This window comes from Struthio camelus, chromosome 1 (assembly GCF_040807025.1).
Source record: "Struthio camelus isolate bStrCam1 chromosome 1, bStrCam1.hap1, whole genome shotgun sequence".
NCBI lineage: Eukaryota > Metazoa > Chordata > Aves > Struthioniformes > Struthionidae > Struthio > Struthio camelus.
The window spans coordinates 214,473,835-214,495,575 of record NC_090942.1 but is presented as its reverse complement, the minus strand read 5'-3'; the positions used below and the strand labels follow the sequence as shown (position 1 = coordinate 214,495,575).

Here is a 21,741-nt window from a genome sequence, read left to right as displayed (position 1 = left end):
CCATGCAATTGCCTGCTTCTTCCAATTCCAAGGAGTTTGTGACAGCTCAAAGTTCTTGGACAGAACAGTTTCCATGAGCAAGACAAGTCCCCATCGGAGTAGCCATGCCCATTCAAACTGGAGGCAAAACTTCATGTCTCTTTTCATTGGGCTGTTGTTTGAAAACAAACAAAAAGAAACAAACCAAGGCATTGGGAAAAAAGCCCTTTGCCACATCTTTTCCCTTAAACATAGGGGTTACTTTGGGTTTTTTCTTTTTCTTTTTTTTTTTTTTTGGACAACAGTGTAGCAAATTCGAAAAGCTCTCCCTAATAAAAAGTCAGTCAAAAATAAACACGAGTAACCAGCACATAGTAAGAATTTTATTGAATACATTTAGGAAAAAAAAAAAAGAAAACCTAAAGCACAAAGACATGAGATCAGAGAAATTTTCTGCATGTAAGTTTTATGTATATGCAGAATCAGACAACCATGCAAAAGACACCTCCCTCCCCCAACATAATTCAAGACTGTTATAATGGCAAAATTATTACCACTTTAAAATAGTGTTCCAGACACATAACTCATTACCTTAAAAAAAGATCTTTCCTGAGTGGAAATAAAAAAACATTAGTAGCAATAGGGAAGGACCAACGATGGTACATTATTTCACCAACACTCATGCCATGTTTAAAGAATGCAAGCAAAAAACGGCATCATTACACAGAATAAGTAGATTTTTTTTTTTTCCCAAGGCAGAATTCCTAGCAAAAGTAGTTCCTAAACTACTGAAATGGTGACTTGATAATGCAAGTGTTCCAGCAGATCAGTAGATGGAAGTTTTTTTGTAAAATTACATTGGTGCCTTGTAAAACGTAGGAGTCAGAAGAGTGGAACAGCCCATGTGTATTAACCTTGAAAATAAATTCTAACTCCTCCAAGAAATGTTCTGTTAGAGATAATATTATGTAACAGTAGGTAGGAAAATAAACAAGAGGGGGAAAAAACCCACAAAATTTGTACATCCATACAGTATCTTTCATTTTGAGAAGGGACTATGAAGGAAAACAGTTTTACATGCACCGGCATGGTCAGTTCTGAGACACATAATATGCTGTCTACATGTATAACATGTAAACTATTCTTAAATACAGTATAGCTTTTAGAGTCCCATGACAGAAAAATATAACTAGACTGCAGCAAGTTAACCAATCTGTTAAATACAGTACAACTTCTGAAGACATGAAATAACGTGTAATTTAACTGCAAATATTCTAGTACATACTGGCTCACGCTTTATGTAGTTACTTAATTTCACTTGTATTAGGTGAAAGCGTGTATGATCAAAAAAAAATCACTTATCTACCTTCTCAAATACTGCTTTCAAGAAGTATTATGATTGGTTTGGTGTACCAAAATTGGTTTCACCTTCTCTCCACGTTTACTAATAAAAGTTAGTGAAAAGAAAATTCTACTCAAGTGCCACCTGCTACTTGCGATTTCAAAATCTCATTTCACCATATCACAGGATCAAACATCAGTTTTAAAGACAGCTTCTGAGTGAGAATCTCCTCAAAGCATTCCAATTCAGTAAGTGATACAGCTTTTGCAACTTTATGATGGATGCATACATAAAACTGCTAAAAAATTAATACATTTAAAACAAAACACTTGCAGCAATTTACAACACCTGAAAATTCATCCTTTATTCCCAAAAACGTCATAGGTCATGCAAATAACAGTGTAGTTTCTCAAAACCTATACCTCCTTGCCTGGTCAAAGTTTTTTTCTTTTTGTTTAAAAAAACAAAACAAAAACAGGTGCATTTTAAATTTTTTTTTCATTGTCACTGATTAGGAAAGTCATTAGGGAACTCCTGAAATATCTACAGTTCTCCACTGAAAGCATGAACAACAGAGGAGAAGTGTAGGAACTGTCAACTAACTGAATTAAAAAAAAAAAAAAATAAAAAAAAACGAGAGAGAGAGAAAGAGAGAAGACAATGTTCACAGGAGGTTTCTTTTACTTACTGCATTGCCAAGTTGTCCCAGCTACTAGCAGAATGTAATTTTAAACAGTATAATAAATAGATTCAGGATTCCAAAGCCTGTAGCCTGAACAACAGAAGTTCCATTCATCTACACTTTGCTAAATTTAGTGTTTAGTGTGATCAGGTGACTGATGGCTTTCATTAAATATTATGATATGCTTAAAAACAGAAATTCTGTAATTCCATTTCCCTTATAGTTCCTTAAAATTGATTTTTATACAATTAAATTTACTGTACATGATGCTGCAATTAAACTGAAAACGATGGAATAAAGCATCAAGAACATTAACATAAGACATTTATACTATTTATATATCCATGTGGATAAACAGACTTTTTAACTTGCTTGTTAAATAAGAATTCTATCCTGGCATTTATACAGTTCTCATTTTGCTGTTCAAGTTCAGTGTTCTGCTTACAAAAATACAGATGGCATGCTACTAGTTGCAGCATCTGCAATTCTTTATCCACTTAAGTGATCACTGTCACTACTGTAAAAACTGGACTTGTTTGCCTAGAACATACTAGAGAACACCTGTACGATCTTTAGAGGATCGTTTTCAGGCATCAATTTTTGCAAGCTTGTATCCCACCAATGAATAGCATCTCACACTTTCAAATTTCTTTTAAAAAGGCATTAGTAAGTTAACAGAATGCTTTCAGGCAGAACTTAAAGCTAACTTAGAGCTGTATTTTTAAAGAGGGGCCCAAAGGAGCAAGCGATCATACTCCCTCCTCAAAGTCAATGAGGAAACAGGATCTTGAAACAAAGGTAAAGCAGCACTGAACAGATTTTACATATATATATACATATACACACACACACACATACATATATATATAAAAAAATCCACTGGTGTTACTTTCTTCTTCTCTCTCCCACCTTTTTTTTTTGGGGGGGGGGGAGGAGAGGTAGTTCTTTGGTAATATACTTCCTACTACTTTAAGCATGAAGTAGGATTTCAAAGTACTGCTAGAGAAAGAACTCTGAACTCAAATCAAATTACACCTATTGGAAAAGATTAAGATGCTTAGAAAACCCTTAACTTCAGAATGCTTTTCCTGTATTTTAAGTTCCTACTGGCTTTGCTCCAGGTCTGTCAATGTAGGTAAGATAAGCATCAGCCCCACAGGACTGCGTGTGTATCTTTTTACGTTTTGGCACAATTAATAGTTATGTGTAAATCATGCAAAATAAACAAGGAAGCATGCATTTTCTATCAGCTGTAACCCAAGATTAAGAAGCAATTTTAAGCAGAATGAGAAATTAATGTTACTGCAAAGTTGCTGCTTAGATAAAAGACACATCTTTAAAATTTTCCTGTTTTCAGCCATAAATCTTTACCGTTGGAGAAACGGAAACAAAAATATGACCTTGTTTTTCTTCATTCACTGTCTTTTGCTTATGAGGTTGAAGGGGAAAAAAGTATTTTTAAAACATTTTAATTCAAAGGTACAATTATGATTTAAGACACACATTTTAAAGCTTGCTGTTTGTTTCTCTTCAATAAATTTACCTATGGGATAAGTCGTCTTTGCTTACCACCTTCAGCAGCAAGAGCTATGTATACCAATAGGGAATTATCCTGGAGATACCTACAGTCTCCGACTACTGCAGATATCCGCCTACTTTGGAAAAGATTCGTAATTTTGAATGTTGGGGAATAGGACAGAATATACATTCTAATAACTGCCAAAGAGACAGATAGTAACTTGGCGATTTTACAATATTCTGCAATTTGATAGATTATTCAGCCATTCCATTGCCCATTCACTTTTACATGTAACAATTCAAGCACCAATGCTAGGGAAAGGCACAGGAACAAAAGGAAAACAAAAACAAATCCCCTCTTGCCTATCTAGCTGTAGGGTTTTGTCTCATCTCCTGCTTTCAAATATAAAAGAGAGCAAACAAGTACTTAACCCCTTAGCAAAATACCCTTTAACTCCATCATTCCACAGCCAACAGATAATAAAACAAACATTGTTTTCAGAACACAGAAGTGCAAGCCTGCAAGTGTCCTTTCATGTTTAAAGTACCCTTTTTATTTTAGATGTGGAATCGCATGTTAATCATTTCATAAACTCAGATTTTATATCCTTACCATTCAAAGTTTCATAATGAACAGAGCTGAATTCAGCATGTACTACCCAGTAGATCCAGTCTAAACAGAACATTTGAAAAATTAACATACAGCATGGACTGAGAGAATATCCATTTGGAAAGTCAGCGCGTAGTAGGCAAGGCTGTAAGCAAACTGTAATAGCTTTTTAACTTCCCGTCGAAACGCTCCAACTAGAATAAATACACTCTTGGAAGCAAGAGCAGAAATTGCTATTACTCTTCAAGCTTACAACCTCGTTTACTGTGCATCAACTTTAACTTTCTTTGTAGACTGGAGTGCAAGACCTAGCATAAAAAATGAATCTATATAAAAGTTAAATATTTGATTACAGTAGCAAGTCACCACTTCATGATGGGAAATAACTTGTCTCTGGCATTCATTATTGATCTGAATTCTCTTTTTTCTGTTGTGCATTGGATATTGGTAATTCAAGACTTGCCCATAATAGGGGCTCTGCTTTTCTCATAGTAAGCTCAATCTTTGTAGCTGTCATGTTCACGTAACTCCTCTTTACATCAATTACCTAAAACAGAGCAAACGTTTCACACTTCAGTTTAAGAATACAATTGCCAGATGTTTAAGACTTAAAGTTGAGAAGGCTACCTGATGCACTACACTTTAAGAGATCTTTAGATGTGACAGTTGAGAGCAGGACTCGCTATGAACTATTCTATCTTACACCTGAATATTCTGCATATTCTAAAATTTGAGAGAGATTTAACTTTTAGATGAAATTCCATCGGTTATCTGGAAAAATCTTTAATATTCAGCCATCTCCAACTCCTAAGCTATGAAGATATGCCTATGTATACACACAAGCCTAACACATACCTAAGCGTGCACTTATCTGGTGATAAGAGTTTTCTGCAATACCACTACCATATTTAGGACAGGATCTTAGGAATCCTAATTCAGGTGAGAGGGGACTTCAGGAAGTTGTCCTGTTCCAAACAGGGTAAACTACCATGTAAGACATGGTCACTCAGGGCTTTAGATTCAGATTTAATTTTAGTACTGAATGATGTGCAATTGAACTTCTTTCGATAAGCAGAGTAATGAGAAAAACATGTTTAGAAAGACAGAAAGCTGAGCTTTTTTTTTTTTTTTGAAATGGAAAAAATGATTCTTATACTTACTCCCCATAATTTGACATTGCGATGAAATTCCTTTTCTCCTTCAAATACAATGTGGATATTTAACTTAATAGAGAGAATAACAGAGAATTTTGTCAGGCTAATGAAACATTTAATAACTCAAGTACATTTAAGTAAAATATATCACAACAGGACTCAGATCCTACAGGAGCAAAGTGATCAAACTCTTCCTTACACACAGGGGTAAAAATTCATACTAATAGATTCTGATGACAGAAAATATTGTATAGATCACAGTTGATAGGGGTCATAAATATCTACTGTAGGTAGTATCATTTTCCCCAAATTTGTTATGAAGAAATAAATTGGAGAAGTGTCATTTTAACACTTTTTTTTAGAACATCAGTACCTCTGAAACTGCATACCAGGAAGAATGATATTAAGCTACTTGAAGCCAAATACAATGAAATTATGAATCTATAATTAGTTACACATATAGCGATGTAAATATTTTGCAACCACACTTTAAGGTTTTAAATGCAAAACTTTTTAATTAAAGTTTCTGGACTTTTTTTGCAGCTAAAAAAACACATTAAAAGTACAGACGTCCATACAGAATTCGGGGAAAAAAGTGCTATACATATTTGAACAAAAACAAGTGACAGGAAAAACTGTTTATCAAAAAAGATTCTTATACTATTTTACATCTGCTTTGTAAATAAAGCAGAAGATAAATTTTCATTACGTCAAACTGCTGTGTTTTAATAACAAAATTAACAACAACAACAACAACAGAATTAAATCCTACGGCAGATACTCACCATTGTGCTATTTGCTTCTACATAACTAAGATCAGGAATAGAGTTTTTAGCATATACCGAAATAGTTACTTCCCCTCCAGTTTGGTGCCAGTCATGTCTGCATGGAACTACTTTCTTTCCCTATATAAGAAGAAAAGTTATGAAAAAAAAGTTACTAAAATTACATCCATGAGAATTTTTACAAGATTAAATAGGAAAAGAATCTAGGTCGATTTTAATAATCGATAAAACACAGCTAATACAGAACTATACCCTGTGTTCAGATGAGTATGCAAAACCCTACTTACCTAACTTTTTAATCAACATTCAGCTACTGGCCCTTGACACACATTAGAACTGAGAAAAGCAATGTTCACGACAGGGACGATGATAAGAAAAAGGCATAGTGTGATAGAACGAAATCAAGATCTTTCTTGTTGGATTAACTTTCTGTCCAAGCCTACAGCATCCAGTAGGCAGCAGGAAGGAACCCAAAGAAGAAAAAGCAAGGCAGAACTCCAAGAAGTTTCCACATTACTGCAAGAAATTACTTAGAATCTCCTGTCTTCTCTGATGGGGTAAAAAAATAGTGGAAAAGAATAAATCACAAAAAAAGAAGCTAGTCATTTAAAAAAAAGTTGGCTAAGAACCCCTTATCTTAACCTAAAGACAGTTAATGAAGAGTTTCTTAATGCACAGGTAAATTCTTTAAAAGAATATTCTCCTGCTTTAGGCTCACAACTTCAGCTTTTTATCCCTCTTTTCCATATCTGAAAATACTGCTTAAGCATGCACCTAAGTTGTCAAAGCAAGCAACAATTCTGTGACTCAGAGGAAACAAAGGACTTGGGAAGAAAACGTTGTAGAATGAGGTAAAATAGAACTACTACACTTTCTGTAGTACATCTTTGATTTTCTTTTGTTAAATGTTACTGATGTTTGCAGTATTAATATAATTTTGCATCAGCAGTAGACACTATATTCATAAAAAGAATTTTGCGTTCACCCGCACGTGACCTGCTAGTGTTTTTTTGTTGAGTAACTGCTCAGTTATGTCACCCAGTTCTATATTTTCTAAAAACGCAGACGAAAGATTCAGATGCTTAAAACAGAATCCAAATCAGAGCAAGATACCCCTCCCAAGTAAAAGACTATCAAAAAAGACTCCAATCTCATGGTCCCAGTTCTGTCCAGCAATCCCTGTCTAATAATTTGATATGATTCAGCTAGCGTGAATAAAATTGGAAGTACAGTACATTTTACTATAAAGCATGTACGGCTATACTCTTCATGGCCTTTGTGGGAGGAAAGATTTCTTAGAATCTCATGTTAAAAGAATACTGTCTGGAATACCATAAACTAATACACAAAAAGGGTCTTTTTTAAAACTGAATTTGCAAAAAACACTTTTTTTACTTTTATATATCCATCAATAAAAAGAAAGGTTGTCCTCCATTACAACTATACTTCTATCCAGATTATTTCAAACTATTTCTGCACTGTCATGCATAATATCCTCCATATCATTTTGCAGGTAGTGATCTGTAACAGCTCTACTACAATAATTACTCAATCAAGCCACAACTACTTTTCAATGTTCAGAATAACTAACTACAAAATGTAACACTAATACTACTTACTGCATCCTTTTTAGTCCATGCATGTGTTCCTCTTGAACAGCCTTCTTGAGCTAAAAATGTATTGAAGTCAGATGTTTTTCTTTTACAACAGCTCCAATACTTCATCCTTTAGAGTTTGAAAAGAAAATATTTAACAAACAATATTTAAGACACTATTTACTATGGATACCCAAGATCTTTCCTTTATGCAGTATTACGGTTAATTTAGTACACCCTCTCCCAGGACTGGACTGTAAAAAACATACAACGAAAACAATACCTGCAAAGAAAGCAGTTACAGATAGCAGATTAACAATAAATAAATAAAAATAAAGTTAACTCTATAATACTAACCCTTCATGGAATATAGGTACACCAGAATGGTATATACATACTTCTTCGGTGCTCTGTGGTCCTTCGTATGTCTGGTTTAAAAAAACAAAAAAACAAAACAAAACAGAACACACATTTGAAGAGTATCACTGATTCAGTACGTGGACTAAAGTGAAAAAAATACAAGAGGAATATTGAACAAAGTACTATAAAGCTTCTGAGTGGCTTGTTCTAGCTTTCCAAAACGGTCATTCAACTTTCATTCACAGAAGGTCCCCGGCACTCCTTTTTTGTAAGCTATACTTTGTATTGGAGCGCTATCATCTGTTGAACCATGCTCATAAATGTCTATTTAGACCCTCACAGAGAGATCTATCTTTAAAATGCACTAAATATTCACAGAAAAAACAAATAATTCATTAAAAATACATTACAATTATCATTCCTAAAAGAAAACACACATGTTCTCAAAAGGAAGTAAATCAAATGCCATACGTCTCTGCCATGGAACGACACCAGTTCCTTCTAACACAAACAAGAGACCGTTGTAAACTCCTCTCCCGCCAGAGTTTCAATAAAAAGAAAACAAAATTTGTCAGCTCTCCAGTGAACTACATTATTTCAATTCTACTGTCCTGTTCCCTATAGAACAAGGCTGTTAGTGTAAAAAGTGTCAGTTTAAATGACAGTGTAACATAAAAAATAATTTTCATGCTGCAAGTGTTAAAATGTTTCTTTGTGGATTATTCAAGCAGCAAGCATTAATGGACAAAGTCCACAGAAATTCCTGAAGCAGGTACAGGTTTTCAGGAGCAATTCAAAGCGTTACCAGTAAGTGACCTCTCACCAATATTTTGTTTCACGTTTTAAACTGAACCACTTCAGTATCTTTGGTTTGGCATACTTACTAATTAGAACTGTAGGATGGGCCTCAGAAAGAAAGAAAAGAAAAGTCTTAGACTTACTACATCCACAATACAAAACAGCCCACATTTATTTAAAACTAAGGTGTGTTTTCAAGTGTCTATTTGCTCGGCCTGATAGACTTTATGCCAGTTTTGAATCACTTGGTAGTGCACTTAAAAAAAAAAAAATCAAACCAAAACCAAAAACACACACATCACAGAACTGTGCACTTAAACATACCTGCTAAACTGTTAAGAGTGGAAATGAGCCACTTACTTTTGAACAGCCTGCATTTTTACATGCTGTACCAATCTTGATTTCATCACTGTCCTCCTCTGTAAACAGAATCATTATTACAGAAATAAGGCAACTGAAGTGTACGCAAATCTACTAAATGTTTTGTTTTTACTGAAAGTTAAAAAGAACTAAGGGCTAGATCAAGGAAAAAAGAATCTTCTATGTTCTATCTTGTACAGAAGGCTGCCAGAAAGGTATACATAAAAAAAAAGTTAAGTTAACATCCCAAAACATTGCCATATTATCTGTGCATCAGATTTTAGGTTCTAGACTTTTGCACTGTGTTAAGGGGGACATTACTACTATAATTGTAGGCAAAGAGAAACATCACATGACAACAGCTCATCTTGTTTGACTTCATAGAACTAGAACTGTAAAGGCTCCAATTGCTGTCTATAAATACATAAAAGGAGAGAATTTGCAACAGTTAAATGACAGTGTTCCCACACAAGCAAAAAGATAAAAAAAAAGGCCACAGATGCATTTAGTTTGAACTTAGAAAAAGTTTTGTAAGCAGCAGTTTAGTTCTGGAACACAATTCCAAGAGAACTGTGGGAAGAAAGAAGAGGGAAAAACATACAAGGGAGAACAAACTAGTCTTCAGGGTAGTTTCACCAGCTTATGAAAGGCATGATGTCAGCAATAACGGATTAGTAGATTTTACTTCTTGGGAAACTCTTTCAGTCCTATATTCAGGCAAAGAGGTTCCCACATCCACTCTATCAGGAAAATCTTACAAAATAAACAGTTCAAATAATTTTACTGGGAACACACTTCTGACACCCAGGCCCCTTCACTCTGCTCATATTTCAGCTTTATCATTCCGTCCACTGGATGATGTTTTATGTATATTAAGAACATGAACATCTTTTACATACTATGTTTTGTTGATGTTTCTAAAATAATTATATTTTACATTTATTTGCCTGACCAGAAATGTTATATATATACTTGACTTATGCATAATCTTACCTTTTTTCTCCTCGTTTTCTGATGACAGTTTCAGTTTATCTAATGCTTGCTTCAAGGAAGCTGACACTTTCAGCTGCAAATTTGTCATTGGCTCATCTGGGCTAAGAAAGAGTCAAGGTATTCACGTTAAATTTATGAAAAATATTTGCAAAAGATGACAACAGTAACTTTTAACCTTGCTATAGGAGTCTTCCTTTTCATCCTCCCTTATAACAAACAAACTAGATTCCTAAATGCCAATTCTTATTGTTTATGGAAAAACAGACTAGAAACTTAGAAGAGGGTCGCTGTTTTCAATAGGAAATCTTAAATTCCCTACAATAATAAAAATAAATTGGGAGAGATTACGGAATGTGAATGTAACGACACTAAAAATATTTTTAAGAATGCTTAAAACATAAAAAACAAATGCTAGTGGTATTCTAATCCAGGAGGCTTTACATTGCAATTTTTGTTTCCTGTCAAGGTCATTGCTGAGGGATCCTGTACTGCCTTGTCCTAAATAAAACCGTTTTATTTCATTTTGAAGCTCAAGATAACATCACTGCTACTGAACGCAAGCTGGCTTAAAGTTCATTTGGGAATTTCTAACTCTAGAAATAGAAACAGAATAGAAAGACAGAAAGCCTACAAAAACAAGTTGAACATCACCGCCCACTTGTAACAGCACTATAGCTATTATATAACAGCACCCCGCCCAGTGCTCAGACACATCTGTGTAAAACTAAACAACCAAATGAGCTTTAACTCGGCCAACTGACTACCATTTGGCAAAACTTGCAGTTTCGTATACTATACCTTGGTCTTTTAATGGTTTCCAATGGTTTTGGTGCCTGAATTATATGCTCCTGAAATTTGGGTTTCAGTTCAGCTAGCTCCTTTCGTTCAGAGGTAGTTTTGACTTCTGGTTTAACAGGCTCAGGAGGTTTCTCACTGTTATGGAGACCCTTTGTACAGCCCTATTACGGAAAGCATGTGTTTATATATTCATGCAGCATATTTTGTGTGCACAATTAAAAAGTATCAGAAACTGCAACAAGTTACGATCTATTTCTTCAGCCCACTCATAATGTCGGCCAAAAAGGAAATCCTACGACTAAGGTGAAAAATATCTTCATTTCAACAAACACTTGATTTTCAGGTATTTTAAGGAAAAAATGGCATACTTTCCATAACCAAGCAATGCAATATAAGTCTTTTAAACGTAAGCAATAGTTCTTTTTTCTTTTAAGGAAAAAAAAAAATCTTAATTTGCCTTCCTTCATTGTTAACAAGAGTTTACAAAGGTTTTGACAGAATTAATTGCAACTGTTAAACCTTGAAAACTGAGATTTAATTTCAACATTGTAGCAAGTAAAAATAGCACATCCAAGACTTAATACAGTTTTAACAAAAGTAAGAAAATTTTAAACATGTAAACACATGTACCCTTTAATATTTATCACCGTGATGTGACAAGTATAATACTTTCAAAATATCTTGAGTACATACCACAATGCTCAGGAAGTCAGAAAAGTCTGTTGTTCTTCTCTTACAACACGACCAACCCTATAACCATTTTGGAGTAAGAACAAAACAAGCATGAACATCTTATTCATCGACAACTTATAAAGGACTAGTTACATTCCCTTCTAGATGCAGAATTTCACGATTATAATAATATTCCTTCCTTTGGGCACTGCTGTCAATCTTCTGTAGTTTTTACAAATTACAGAACTCTATTACAACTGCCATTTTTTAGTTCACTCACGGTGTCTTAATCAGAAAGCTGAAAGGCATTACACATCATGGGGAAGGGATGAGATACTTTGCCAGTAGAAGCAGTTCCTAAACACCAGAAAAAGATTCGTTTGTCCCGCAGCTCAGTCAAGAAAGATCACTTAGGCTACATCTGTATTAGTAAATTAGTGCTATGGAACATTCCTGGACAGCAGATTTCTGACAATATACAGTTGTTTGTATATTTTGTTGTTTGTCAATATACAGTTGTCTGTAAAAATTACTATTATGATTTCTGGTACTGTTTTGGCTCGAGACAAGCAGTTCTCTCTCAGTAACTCCTGGTAGGTAGTCTGGATGTAGCCACTTGATCCGGAAGTAGAAAAGGGTTCAGTGTTATGAATACGGGCCACGTGTCTGTCGGCCTAACCACCACAGACCAGTTCCAGGTGTATATGTATTCACTACAGAAGATGTAGCCCAAGAATCCTGGACAGCTGTCTGGGGCATGGGTGAGCGCTCCTAACTTAACAGACATGTTTGTTTATCAGATTAGAAGCACACAGCTATTTTTTATAGTAGGCAAATGTAGTGAAATGTATGCTAGTGTTCTAGCTACCTAAAACCACAACCAGACGGTCTAAATTCCAGGCAAGTTAACAACTGAAGAGTATGATACCTCTCAATGCCTCTAGAGATCTATTACAGGACCTAATTGAACTGTTGAGACACCTAAAGTCAATCAACAGGAAACACAACTCATAAGGATGTGTGTGGCATTCAGACCATATGAATATGGCTTTTAATTTCTTTTGCAGTATTGAATAAGCTGTTTTCTAGTTTCATGGTATTGCTCATACATGATAGACTGGATATTAGTTTCTATGCCATTGACAGATCTGAAAGAGAAAAAAAGGGAAAAAAAACATCACAAGCATACTGTTCTACACAAAGAGATAAGACTTAAAAAGCTATTTTCATACTTACTTTCAGAGCATCATGAAAGACTGGCACACCTGGATGATATGTACATGAATCTAAAAGAAAATGACTATTATTAATATTTATTACTATTTAGGCATACCAAGAATCCTTGTAACTATTCATCTGATCACAAACAGCAAAAAATGCCATACATGCAATTCACAAATGCCATGAGCTGCAGTGCTCTCCCAAACGCACATACTTAACGAAAGAAACTACAGACTTCACAGAATAGGCTTTCTGACTGCATGTATTAAACCTAAATAATCAAGAATATTTCTTCTGTATTGTACAACAAAGACTACAAAGTAGGCACCTGAAACAAATTCCTCCTCCGTTTTCACCAAATAAACTTTCTATGGACCATCTCTAGCCTCCACCAACAATTAGTCCTCACTGGTAATCCAGCAGAAGTAAGAAAAGGGCAGCCCGATGGCCATCTGATGGAAATAAAATACCAGTTTACAACATCAAATACACCTGTTTGCAGCCGTATGGATAGATCTAGGCTTTCTATTCAGATGCACTGAATTTTCAGAGAGCTTGGAAGCATATCTCCAGTTCATTAATTTATCCATGCTAATCAGCTTGGTCTTTAGTGGCTGTTTGTGGCATCCTAGGTCATTTAAGGACTCGAAGCAAAAAGCCAATCTCCCACATACAAGATTTAGACAGGTTAATACTATTAATTATACCTGGCTTCTGTACAAACACTAAATTGAAATGCTATTTCCATTAATTGGAATATCTCACAGACCACGTGTTTTATCAACATGATAGCATTTTATGCAGTAACTGCTCTTTTAAGTTGAATATATGCATTTGTCAAGTGTAATAATTCCTCTAATTACATAACATCTCTAACACGTACTGCATGGATTTTTTTCTTCTGACGTAAAAACAGCTAAAATAAGTGACACAAAAAGTAAAACAGAAGAGTGGAAAGAGTAAGTCACATTTTACATAACAAGACGTAAATTAGTGATAAACAATCCTTTATTAATAATGTAGCTCATTTAACTATCTGTAGGCAAACAAATCACTTTGATATTTTTAATTTTAATAAATATGTAGGTTTACAAAAGATTGCTTGGTATCTTCTTCTTTACTTACGTATTCAGTGCCTAAGTCTAAGGCATTAATATGGTCTGGAAAACAAGTTACTTTCATATGACAGTTCCCACCTCAAACTCAAAAAGCTCATATTTTAGGGCATCAGCCCTACAGCAGGACTTGTCTACATATCCACAACTTCTATCAATCCCTTTAGCTTCAGGATGAAAGGCTAATGCTAGTAAACCTCAGAAAAAAACTATGAAAATTTGGTTACGTCGTATAAAGAGCCTAGGACTTCCCTGCTAACTCCAACAAAACTAAAAATCGAGGTTATTCTTTTCCAGAAGTAGGAAAGTATGTCATCACTAGCATCACGGTAGTAAAACTAAACTATGTTTGCAGCAAATATAATTTCTGAATCAGAAGTCTTGAATTACTATTTCTGACCTCTCACAAGTAAGTGGGTTCAAATGAGAGAGACGTGGTTAATAAGTGCCATATTCTAGAGACTGAAACAATCTCGGGGTCAGTTAATTCAGGGACAGCAATCCTCTGCTCAGAGATCACACACAGGATACGTATCCATCTGGCCAAGCCCAGTCCTTTTTCTTTCCTTCCTGAAGCTGTCCTAGGAGGAGATACATCATGTAGCAGCAGAGAGTGGGGTGTTTGTTTGGTATCGCATGAAGCCATGCATGCTCCACAACAGAGGATGCTGAGGCAAGCAGCTCTGCTGTGCCTCAAGAGAGGCAGTGGGACTTACTCATGAAGTAGGCTGGATTCCAGTAGTATAGTCTGCATGTCAAAGGACAGTAAGCTAATCACCCGTTTCTACTTGTATTGGGCCCAACAACTCACATCAGAGTGAAGTTTACTTCCATAAAAATTCTCCACCTCAGACTGGTGGAAAAAAAACGGAACTTAGCACGCACTGATAGTCACTAACAGCTAGAAGCAGGTTCTATTTCTGATTTGTCTGAGTTCAGTTTCCATCTTTTGGTTGTCATTATACATCAAGACAGTCAAGTCTTTTTTTCCACTACCGTTAATACACCAGGAAACGTAAGGTCATTCAAAGAAAGCTATCTTCTCTCATGCTCAGTTCATTTCCGGAGATATAAGTACCACTTTTTTAAAGTGCTCATAAACCAATCTTAGTCTTATAATGCACACACTGGCCTCCAGTCATCACCTTCCTGCAACATCCTCGCTTATTCATTTAAGTATCTTGTTACGCTTTTGGTTAAATGCCAAAGCAGAAAATGGCACAGATCATCTAATGAGGCATTTGCAATGGAATCCTGTTAAATTCTCAAGGATGAAGCAAGATATCTGCCCCTATGGAACTTACACACTGAGCTGCTATCCTGTGGAAACACTCTTAATACTTTGCAAGCCCAGAAAAAATAAAAGGTTGTTAGACCTGATAAACTTCATTCAACACCTTGGGGAAAGAGATGCCTTCAAGAGGTTGCTGAAGCTAGGAAGCCAATTCCACTGAATTTCTTACAGGATGTAGAAAACAGGAAAAACATGGTAAGGCAGGAGTTCATAAATAGTTCACAGAGAAAAGAGAGGCTCAGGCTGAGAAATACAAAGCCCTGGGAAAAAGAGAGGATCAGAGGACGCGCTTCTATAGGAACGGAGTTTGAACTGTGGGTACCAGGCAAGGCTACAGAAGCCGACTTTAGACAGACAAACTGCAAAATTTCCTGTAACGCCATCCAGTGCAGCTCCAGGCCAAAAGGCTTCTTTTTCTGGGTCTAGCTGGGGGCTCTCAGTCTAGCGAGGGTGTAGCCAAAGGTAAGCATGATCAGTGAGCTGAGGAAACAGAAATCCGAGTCCTCTTTCCCTCACTTAACCTCAGAAACACAAAGTAAGTCTTCCTCAGCTCTGTGATCACGTTTATCCTGCAACTGCAGTATTACCAAATTCAGTCTAAGGAAACAGGGTAAAAATAGGCAAGACAGAGAGAGTTAAGTCCTTCCGTTCTGGCAAAAGACCAAATTAAACTGCTTTAAGCATAATTTTAAAGCGTACCCTCAGGCATCAATGTGCTGCAGAAAAAAGACTTTGATCCACCTCACAAAGCTGTAGCCCAAATCAAAGAAATGTTACAGTATAGCATAGAAATCAAGACCCTCTGAAAGTTAAGCTCCACCTTCTGTCGGATGTTGTACAAGCCTTGAACAGCATGGACTTGATTAGCAGTTAACATTGCTAAAATGAATGCTAAATTTTTATCTTGGCAGGCATGCCAGGAATGAATTCATAATGGTGCACTGTCACAATCGTGTAGACGTCCCTTTACTGCTTTCCCTCCGGTTGCTTTTCTGCACCTCTTTCAGAAGCATACAAAAAAATCAGACAGTTACCATTTGCCCATTTTTTTTTTTCTTGAAACAATGGTTTATATAGAAAGTTGATGCATACATTATTTCTGTCATCTGATTCTGAAGAGAACATTAACGGCCTCAAACTTACAATCATCACTATGGGAACATCTATACCAAGGCTGAATATGGACAGAAAGGCTGAAAGCTCCAAAACAGTTTTGAGACTGACAGGCCTTATTTTCTCTCGAAATTCATTCAAGAATATTTCCTAATAACTCTTGCTCCTCAACTTAAGACTACATCAATACAGAAGTTTCTATGAAAGGAGTAAGTATTTTGGTGGTTAACACATGTACTAACCTTAATCCTCACAATGAATTCAATGTTTTCGCCTGTTCAGAATGGAGCTCTGAAGTACAAAAAAACCCTTAACTTTACAGCCCAACATATCTAAATAGAGATTTTGATGTCTAAGCACTAATCATCCGACTGACCTTGGGGGAATTTAAGGATGCTGAAAGTCAGATCTACTTCAGCAAAAAATGTCAAACTGTTTTCTGAAGTGTTCTGTGAAGAATGACGTATCTTTAGAATGGCTTAATCTAGGACACTGCAATTCCAACAAGAACTCCAGTCATTTACCTAAACGAACTTCAGCTCAAGAAGCTGTGTTCCTCATCCAAGCATCATACAATTAGCAAGTAATAGTGCCATGCCAATCTGATCAGGTACAATTTTTATCGTATACCTAGGAAGACACAGAGAAGAACTGTTGTCTGAATAGCAAGAATAGATCATGACGCACCAGTGAAGTTTTTTTTTTAAATAAAAAAATTATCTACTTTGTCTTTTGGGAACAGGAGGAAAGGTGGGAATTCACCAAATAGAAGCTTTCCAAAACCATGGCAGCTTTTGCTGTTACCAACATTTGAGAGACTTGCTCAAAATATTGTCCCTCTCTTGAAAATACTTAGCTTAGAAAAACAAAACAAACAGTTTATGCAGTGGCTCTTAATCAGACAGTAAGCACATGCTACAGCCCATTAGTCTACCTCTAATCTTGTGGATCACTAAAAATTAAGCTGGCACAAAGAGGCCATTCTAGAAATCCAGCCAACACAGAGTCTTTACAAACCAGTGGAGGGCAATCCTGTTGGGAACTGAGATCACCCTTTTGCAGCCTCAGTGGAACTTTGCAACCTAAAATGATAACACATTGAAGACATTTCTCATCAGGTACTTCATGGCCAACACTCATGGGGGGAAGCGCTACAAGAGCTTAAAACAGTTGACAGAGCAGACATATATGTATCATAAGACACGTTTTATCATCTGCTAGAAGTATACACACTGTAAATAAACGAGTAGTTGATAACGTAACTCTATGATGCACACAACACCCACAAAAGAACTCTGAAGCACTTCCCCCAAAAATGCGTGCTGCTCAAGGCCTCCACTGTACACACTGTGGGGAGATGTTCTAAAGGTAAAGAACTGCTTTTTGTGGTTTATTTTCCCTCATAGTGCTCTGACACAGCATTTTGACAAGACCGAACATAAGTCTACAAGGAGACGCAAAATCTTTGATTATTACTATCCACCCACACTTTTGGTGAGGAAGTTTGTTATCCGTGCCAACAACAACCCATGAAGTTCACCAGAAAGCCAGGCTCAACGCCAGCCCTGGACTTCCGCGTTCACGGGGCACTTCCAACTCTGCCAAGCTTCGCTGTCCAGCTACCGCAACGCCCTTCAGGCAGTAACCTGCAGCATCATTTTATCACACCGGATCACCCATCCACCCCGAAAGCGGCACATGAAAACGAGAGTCCTCCGCAAAAAGCAAGTTCAGGACCAGCTTGGGAGCCTCCGCCCGGCCGCAAGACAGCGGGGATGGGCGGGGGGGGGGGGGGAGCGCCCAGCCCAGCCGGGCCTGACAGCTCCCAGCAACCGCGCAGGACACAAGGGGTGCCGGGGCTGCCCAGGCCCCTCAGCCCGCCCCACCGACCCCTCGCTGCCCCGCTGAGGGGCCTTCCCGCACCCCAAAGCCGGGGGGGGGGGGGAAGGACGAAGGGCAACGCCGACCGCCCCGAGTGACACCCGCCCGCCCGCCGCTCTCACCCTCCGTGTTGGTTTCGGGGTCGAAGCGCTGGCCGCAGCCCCGGTTGTAGCAGAGCAAGGACATGGCGACGGAGCGGCCGGCAGCGGCTCCTCCGGCGCCGGCCGGCAGGCAGAGCAGCAGCCGGGCGAGCGGGCAGGCAGCGCCGGGGCCGGGGGCGGAGCGGCTGCCCCGGCGGAAGGAGCCGAGCGGAGCCTTCCGGAATCTTCACGAAGCTTCGCGGGGGGGCGGGGGGGGAAGGAGCGAGCGGGCAGGCGCCACTGCGCAGGCGCCCGCCGCCCGCCGCCGGGAGCCGTTGCCAAGCCGAGAGGCGCGCGCGCGGCTTGCGCGGGCCGGGGCGGGCGGGGGGGGCGCTCGGGAGTGGAGGCGTTGGTGCGCATGCGCCCTGCGGAGCGCGGCCGCGGCGGGGGGGGGAAGAGAGCGAGAGGCAGCGCGCAGGCGCAGTGGGGGTGGGGGCTGTGTGGAGCTGTTGGCGGCGGGCGGGAGGCAGCGATGGCGGTGGGGTGCGCGCTGCGCTGCGCGTCGGGCCGGTTTCCTCGCTGCCCCGTGATGGCCGAGTGCCGCTCCCGCGGAGCGGGGGCGAGGAACTGTCCGCCTCTGCCGCCGGAGGCGTGTTTTGATAACGCCGCTGAAGGGCTCCGGCCCGCCTGGGGCAGGGGTCGGGCCGGAGCCGGGCGAGCGGCGCGGCAGCTCGGTTCCGCTGAGGACCCGGGTTGTCTAGTCACCGCCAAAGCGTTTGGCTCCGCCAAAGAGAGCCATTAGGCAACCCGTGTGTGCGTGTTTGCTAGGTGTCTATGATACATACGGATTTCGTTAAAAATAAGATTTTTTCTTTTGAGTATGTGTAGAACGATCGTTTCATGTGCACTGAAACATCTGGGATGTAAACTACTTGATTATGAAACACGTTATTTCTATTACGTTCTTTCAGTTCCCCAGAAATTATCCTGGATGCTCCTGTAAAATCAACTGACCAACTCAGGCGTCCTTTGGTGCTCCAGCTCCTCTTCGGTGTAGTACAGTAAAGTGTTGAACCTTTCTATAGTTCAAAACAGGCAAAAACGGTCTGATTTCTTCTACCTTTATTTTAAATGTCCACTGCTCAGATTTTACAAGGAGTGTGTAACTGCTTGCAGAGTCTGTCACAAATCACCCTGAAGTAGACATGTAAAGTGAGCAGACTGCTCCCTAAAAGCGCTTCTTTAGAGGGAGTTTGGGATGCAAAAGGGATCATAAGGAGACTGCTTCAAAAGTAGCCATAAGCTTCCATAAATGTCTCAGGTTACATAAGGTGTATTCTCTCCCCTTGGTTATACCTACTTGGTTATGTACATATCTTATATACCGATATGTGTATTCTAGGTCAGGAAACACACATCTATCTACTTGAGCCAGCAGATAACCAAATGCTTGTTCCTTCTCCTGAAGTCAAAAAAAAGCTAATGAGGACTATAAGTTTTGGAAGATAAGCTTCTTTGCTCTAGGTAGAAAAAGTATTCCTCTGCTGTTTCCTAAGAGCATTTTAATGTCTAAATAGGTGCAATAATAACAGTTTGGAAAGGAGAGGAGAAAGAATATCATTAAGTCTTATGCTTCCTTTTTAAATTTTTAAATCATTTAAATTGTTTCAGGTTTTCAGCTGGCTTATTTTATATGGAGAAAATGGAAGGAAGCATTATGTATTTAAAGTAGGTATATTAATATTATTTTCTTAAGGCCAAGAATTATTCTTAAAAGATGAAATTCACCTTACACTGTTAATGAAAGTACTACCTAAGAACAAAAGTCTAATTTACATCTGTAAAATGAGTTTTGTGCTTCTCTTCTGGCTACGGCTGAATTCCATCTGTACTGAGCAAGCAAGCTTCCTTTTTACAAAGAGCCAACACTTTTTGGCTCTGTGCAGAGCAAAAAAGTTACAAAATCCTTCCACACAGGCAGTATCAGTTTCTGTCCTGAGAATGCTTGTAGAGCGATTCAAAAAATGCATTATTTTACCAGTGTGATGCTTACTGAATTGAACAGTAGCATTCCTTTAACCTTAGTAACAAAGTTTGGTTCAACCATTCAGAAATACAGATTTTAGGAGGAAAATAAAATTGAAAATCCTTATAGTTCTGGAAAAGTATCGTGGCGTTCTACTCCACACCCAATTACTGCATCACTGATGCAGAAACTGATGCAGAAACTGATGCGTTTAGATCTTACAGAAAGAAAATATCGAAAATGTTTTTGTCTTATAGTTCAACCTGCTTTGATGTATCACATTAAAGTAAATGAAAAAGTAAAGACTCAGTTTGTCATTAATTTTAAAATGCGCTTAATCCATTTTGTGAAGGTTAGAGTGCTGTATCTGTCTTTGAACATGATGTTAAATGGAATGAGTTTTTTGTTTCACAGAACAGCGTACAAGCACATAATATTTTTTAATTAAGTTTAATTGAAATTGCATATATTCTATCCACACAAAACACACTTCCAATCAGCGGTACAGAATAATCATCTCATAAAAATGTGTATAGAAACAAATAGGCACTTTCAATGCTTGAGAGGAAACAGGCAAAAAGATTTTCAACCCACTTTTGAAAATGTAGGGGATAACTATAGTTTAAATAAGATTTAGATGATTATCTTTTCACATGCATGATAACAGACTTTTAAACTTCATTTATTACTGTAAAATATTTTTGGGGGAATCTTCTATTTTTAGATTCAAAATTATATGGAATAACTGTCCAACGGATGGTCACTGTATTTTGGGTCCGCAAATTAGAAATGCATATATAATTGTTGATGAGTTTTATCCTTTATTTTCAGTTGCAAAGCCTTCTAGAGCATTATACAAACCTTTAACAACGGGACCTTTTGTTTAGTTTTCTGAGGTACCTTACCTGTGAAACACTGAAAGATTCAAGTGCTCATATAATTTTCTTTTTTGGCACTATTACACATGCACTAGTTTCCCAGCTCAGGAATTCTACACCAAAAAAATGGAAGCTGTGTTCTGCAATGGACAGACAGAGAAACGAGAAGGTACTGCCGCCCTGCAGTTGTATGTCTGCAACTGGATAGACTTCTAAAGTTGTCGGGAAATAATCTTTTGGTGCCGGTCCGTATTGGCAGTAAGAACGCGGCTTCTCTGGGTATTCTTGCTGATTATAGGTGAATCCAAAATGACAGAAGCGTCCTTATACAGGGAAATTTTGAAGTAATTCTAGAGAAGGTTAAGGTGTGACTTCATTATAGTCTGTAAATAATTCCATGGGAAACTGACTTTTTGGATACAAGGTCACTGAGGCTAACAGAAAGGGATGAGAAAAGTCGGTGGCTTGACAATGAAGCTGCACAACT

At 38.0% G+C, this 21,741-nt stretch overlaps 1 protein-coding gene across 1 annotated transcript; it reads right to left on the bottom strand.

Moving 5' to 3' along the window:
* Positions 1-340: 340 nt before the first annotated feature.
* CHORDC1 (cysteine and histidine rich domain containing 1) lies at positions 341-18,582 on the bottom strand. Its single transcript, XM_068930525.1, has 11 exons — positions 18,393-18,582; positions 12,883-12,932; positions 11,668-11,724; positions 10,975-11,135; positions 10,177-10,277; positions 9,184-9,242; positions 8,023-8,093; positions 7,690-7,795; positions 6,071-6,190; positions 5,292-5,354; positions 341-4,678 (listed from the first exon to the last, which is right to left on the bottom strand). Exons 1-11 carry the CDS (start codon positions 18,454-18,456, stop codon positions 4,535-4,537), a joined length of 996 nt encoding a protein of 331 aa, XP_068786626.1. The 5' UTR covers positions 18,457-18,582; the 3' UTR covers positions 341-4,534.
* Positions 18,583-21,741: the final 3,159 nt, after the last annotated feature.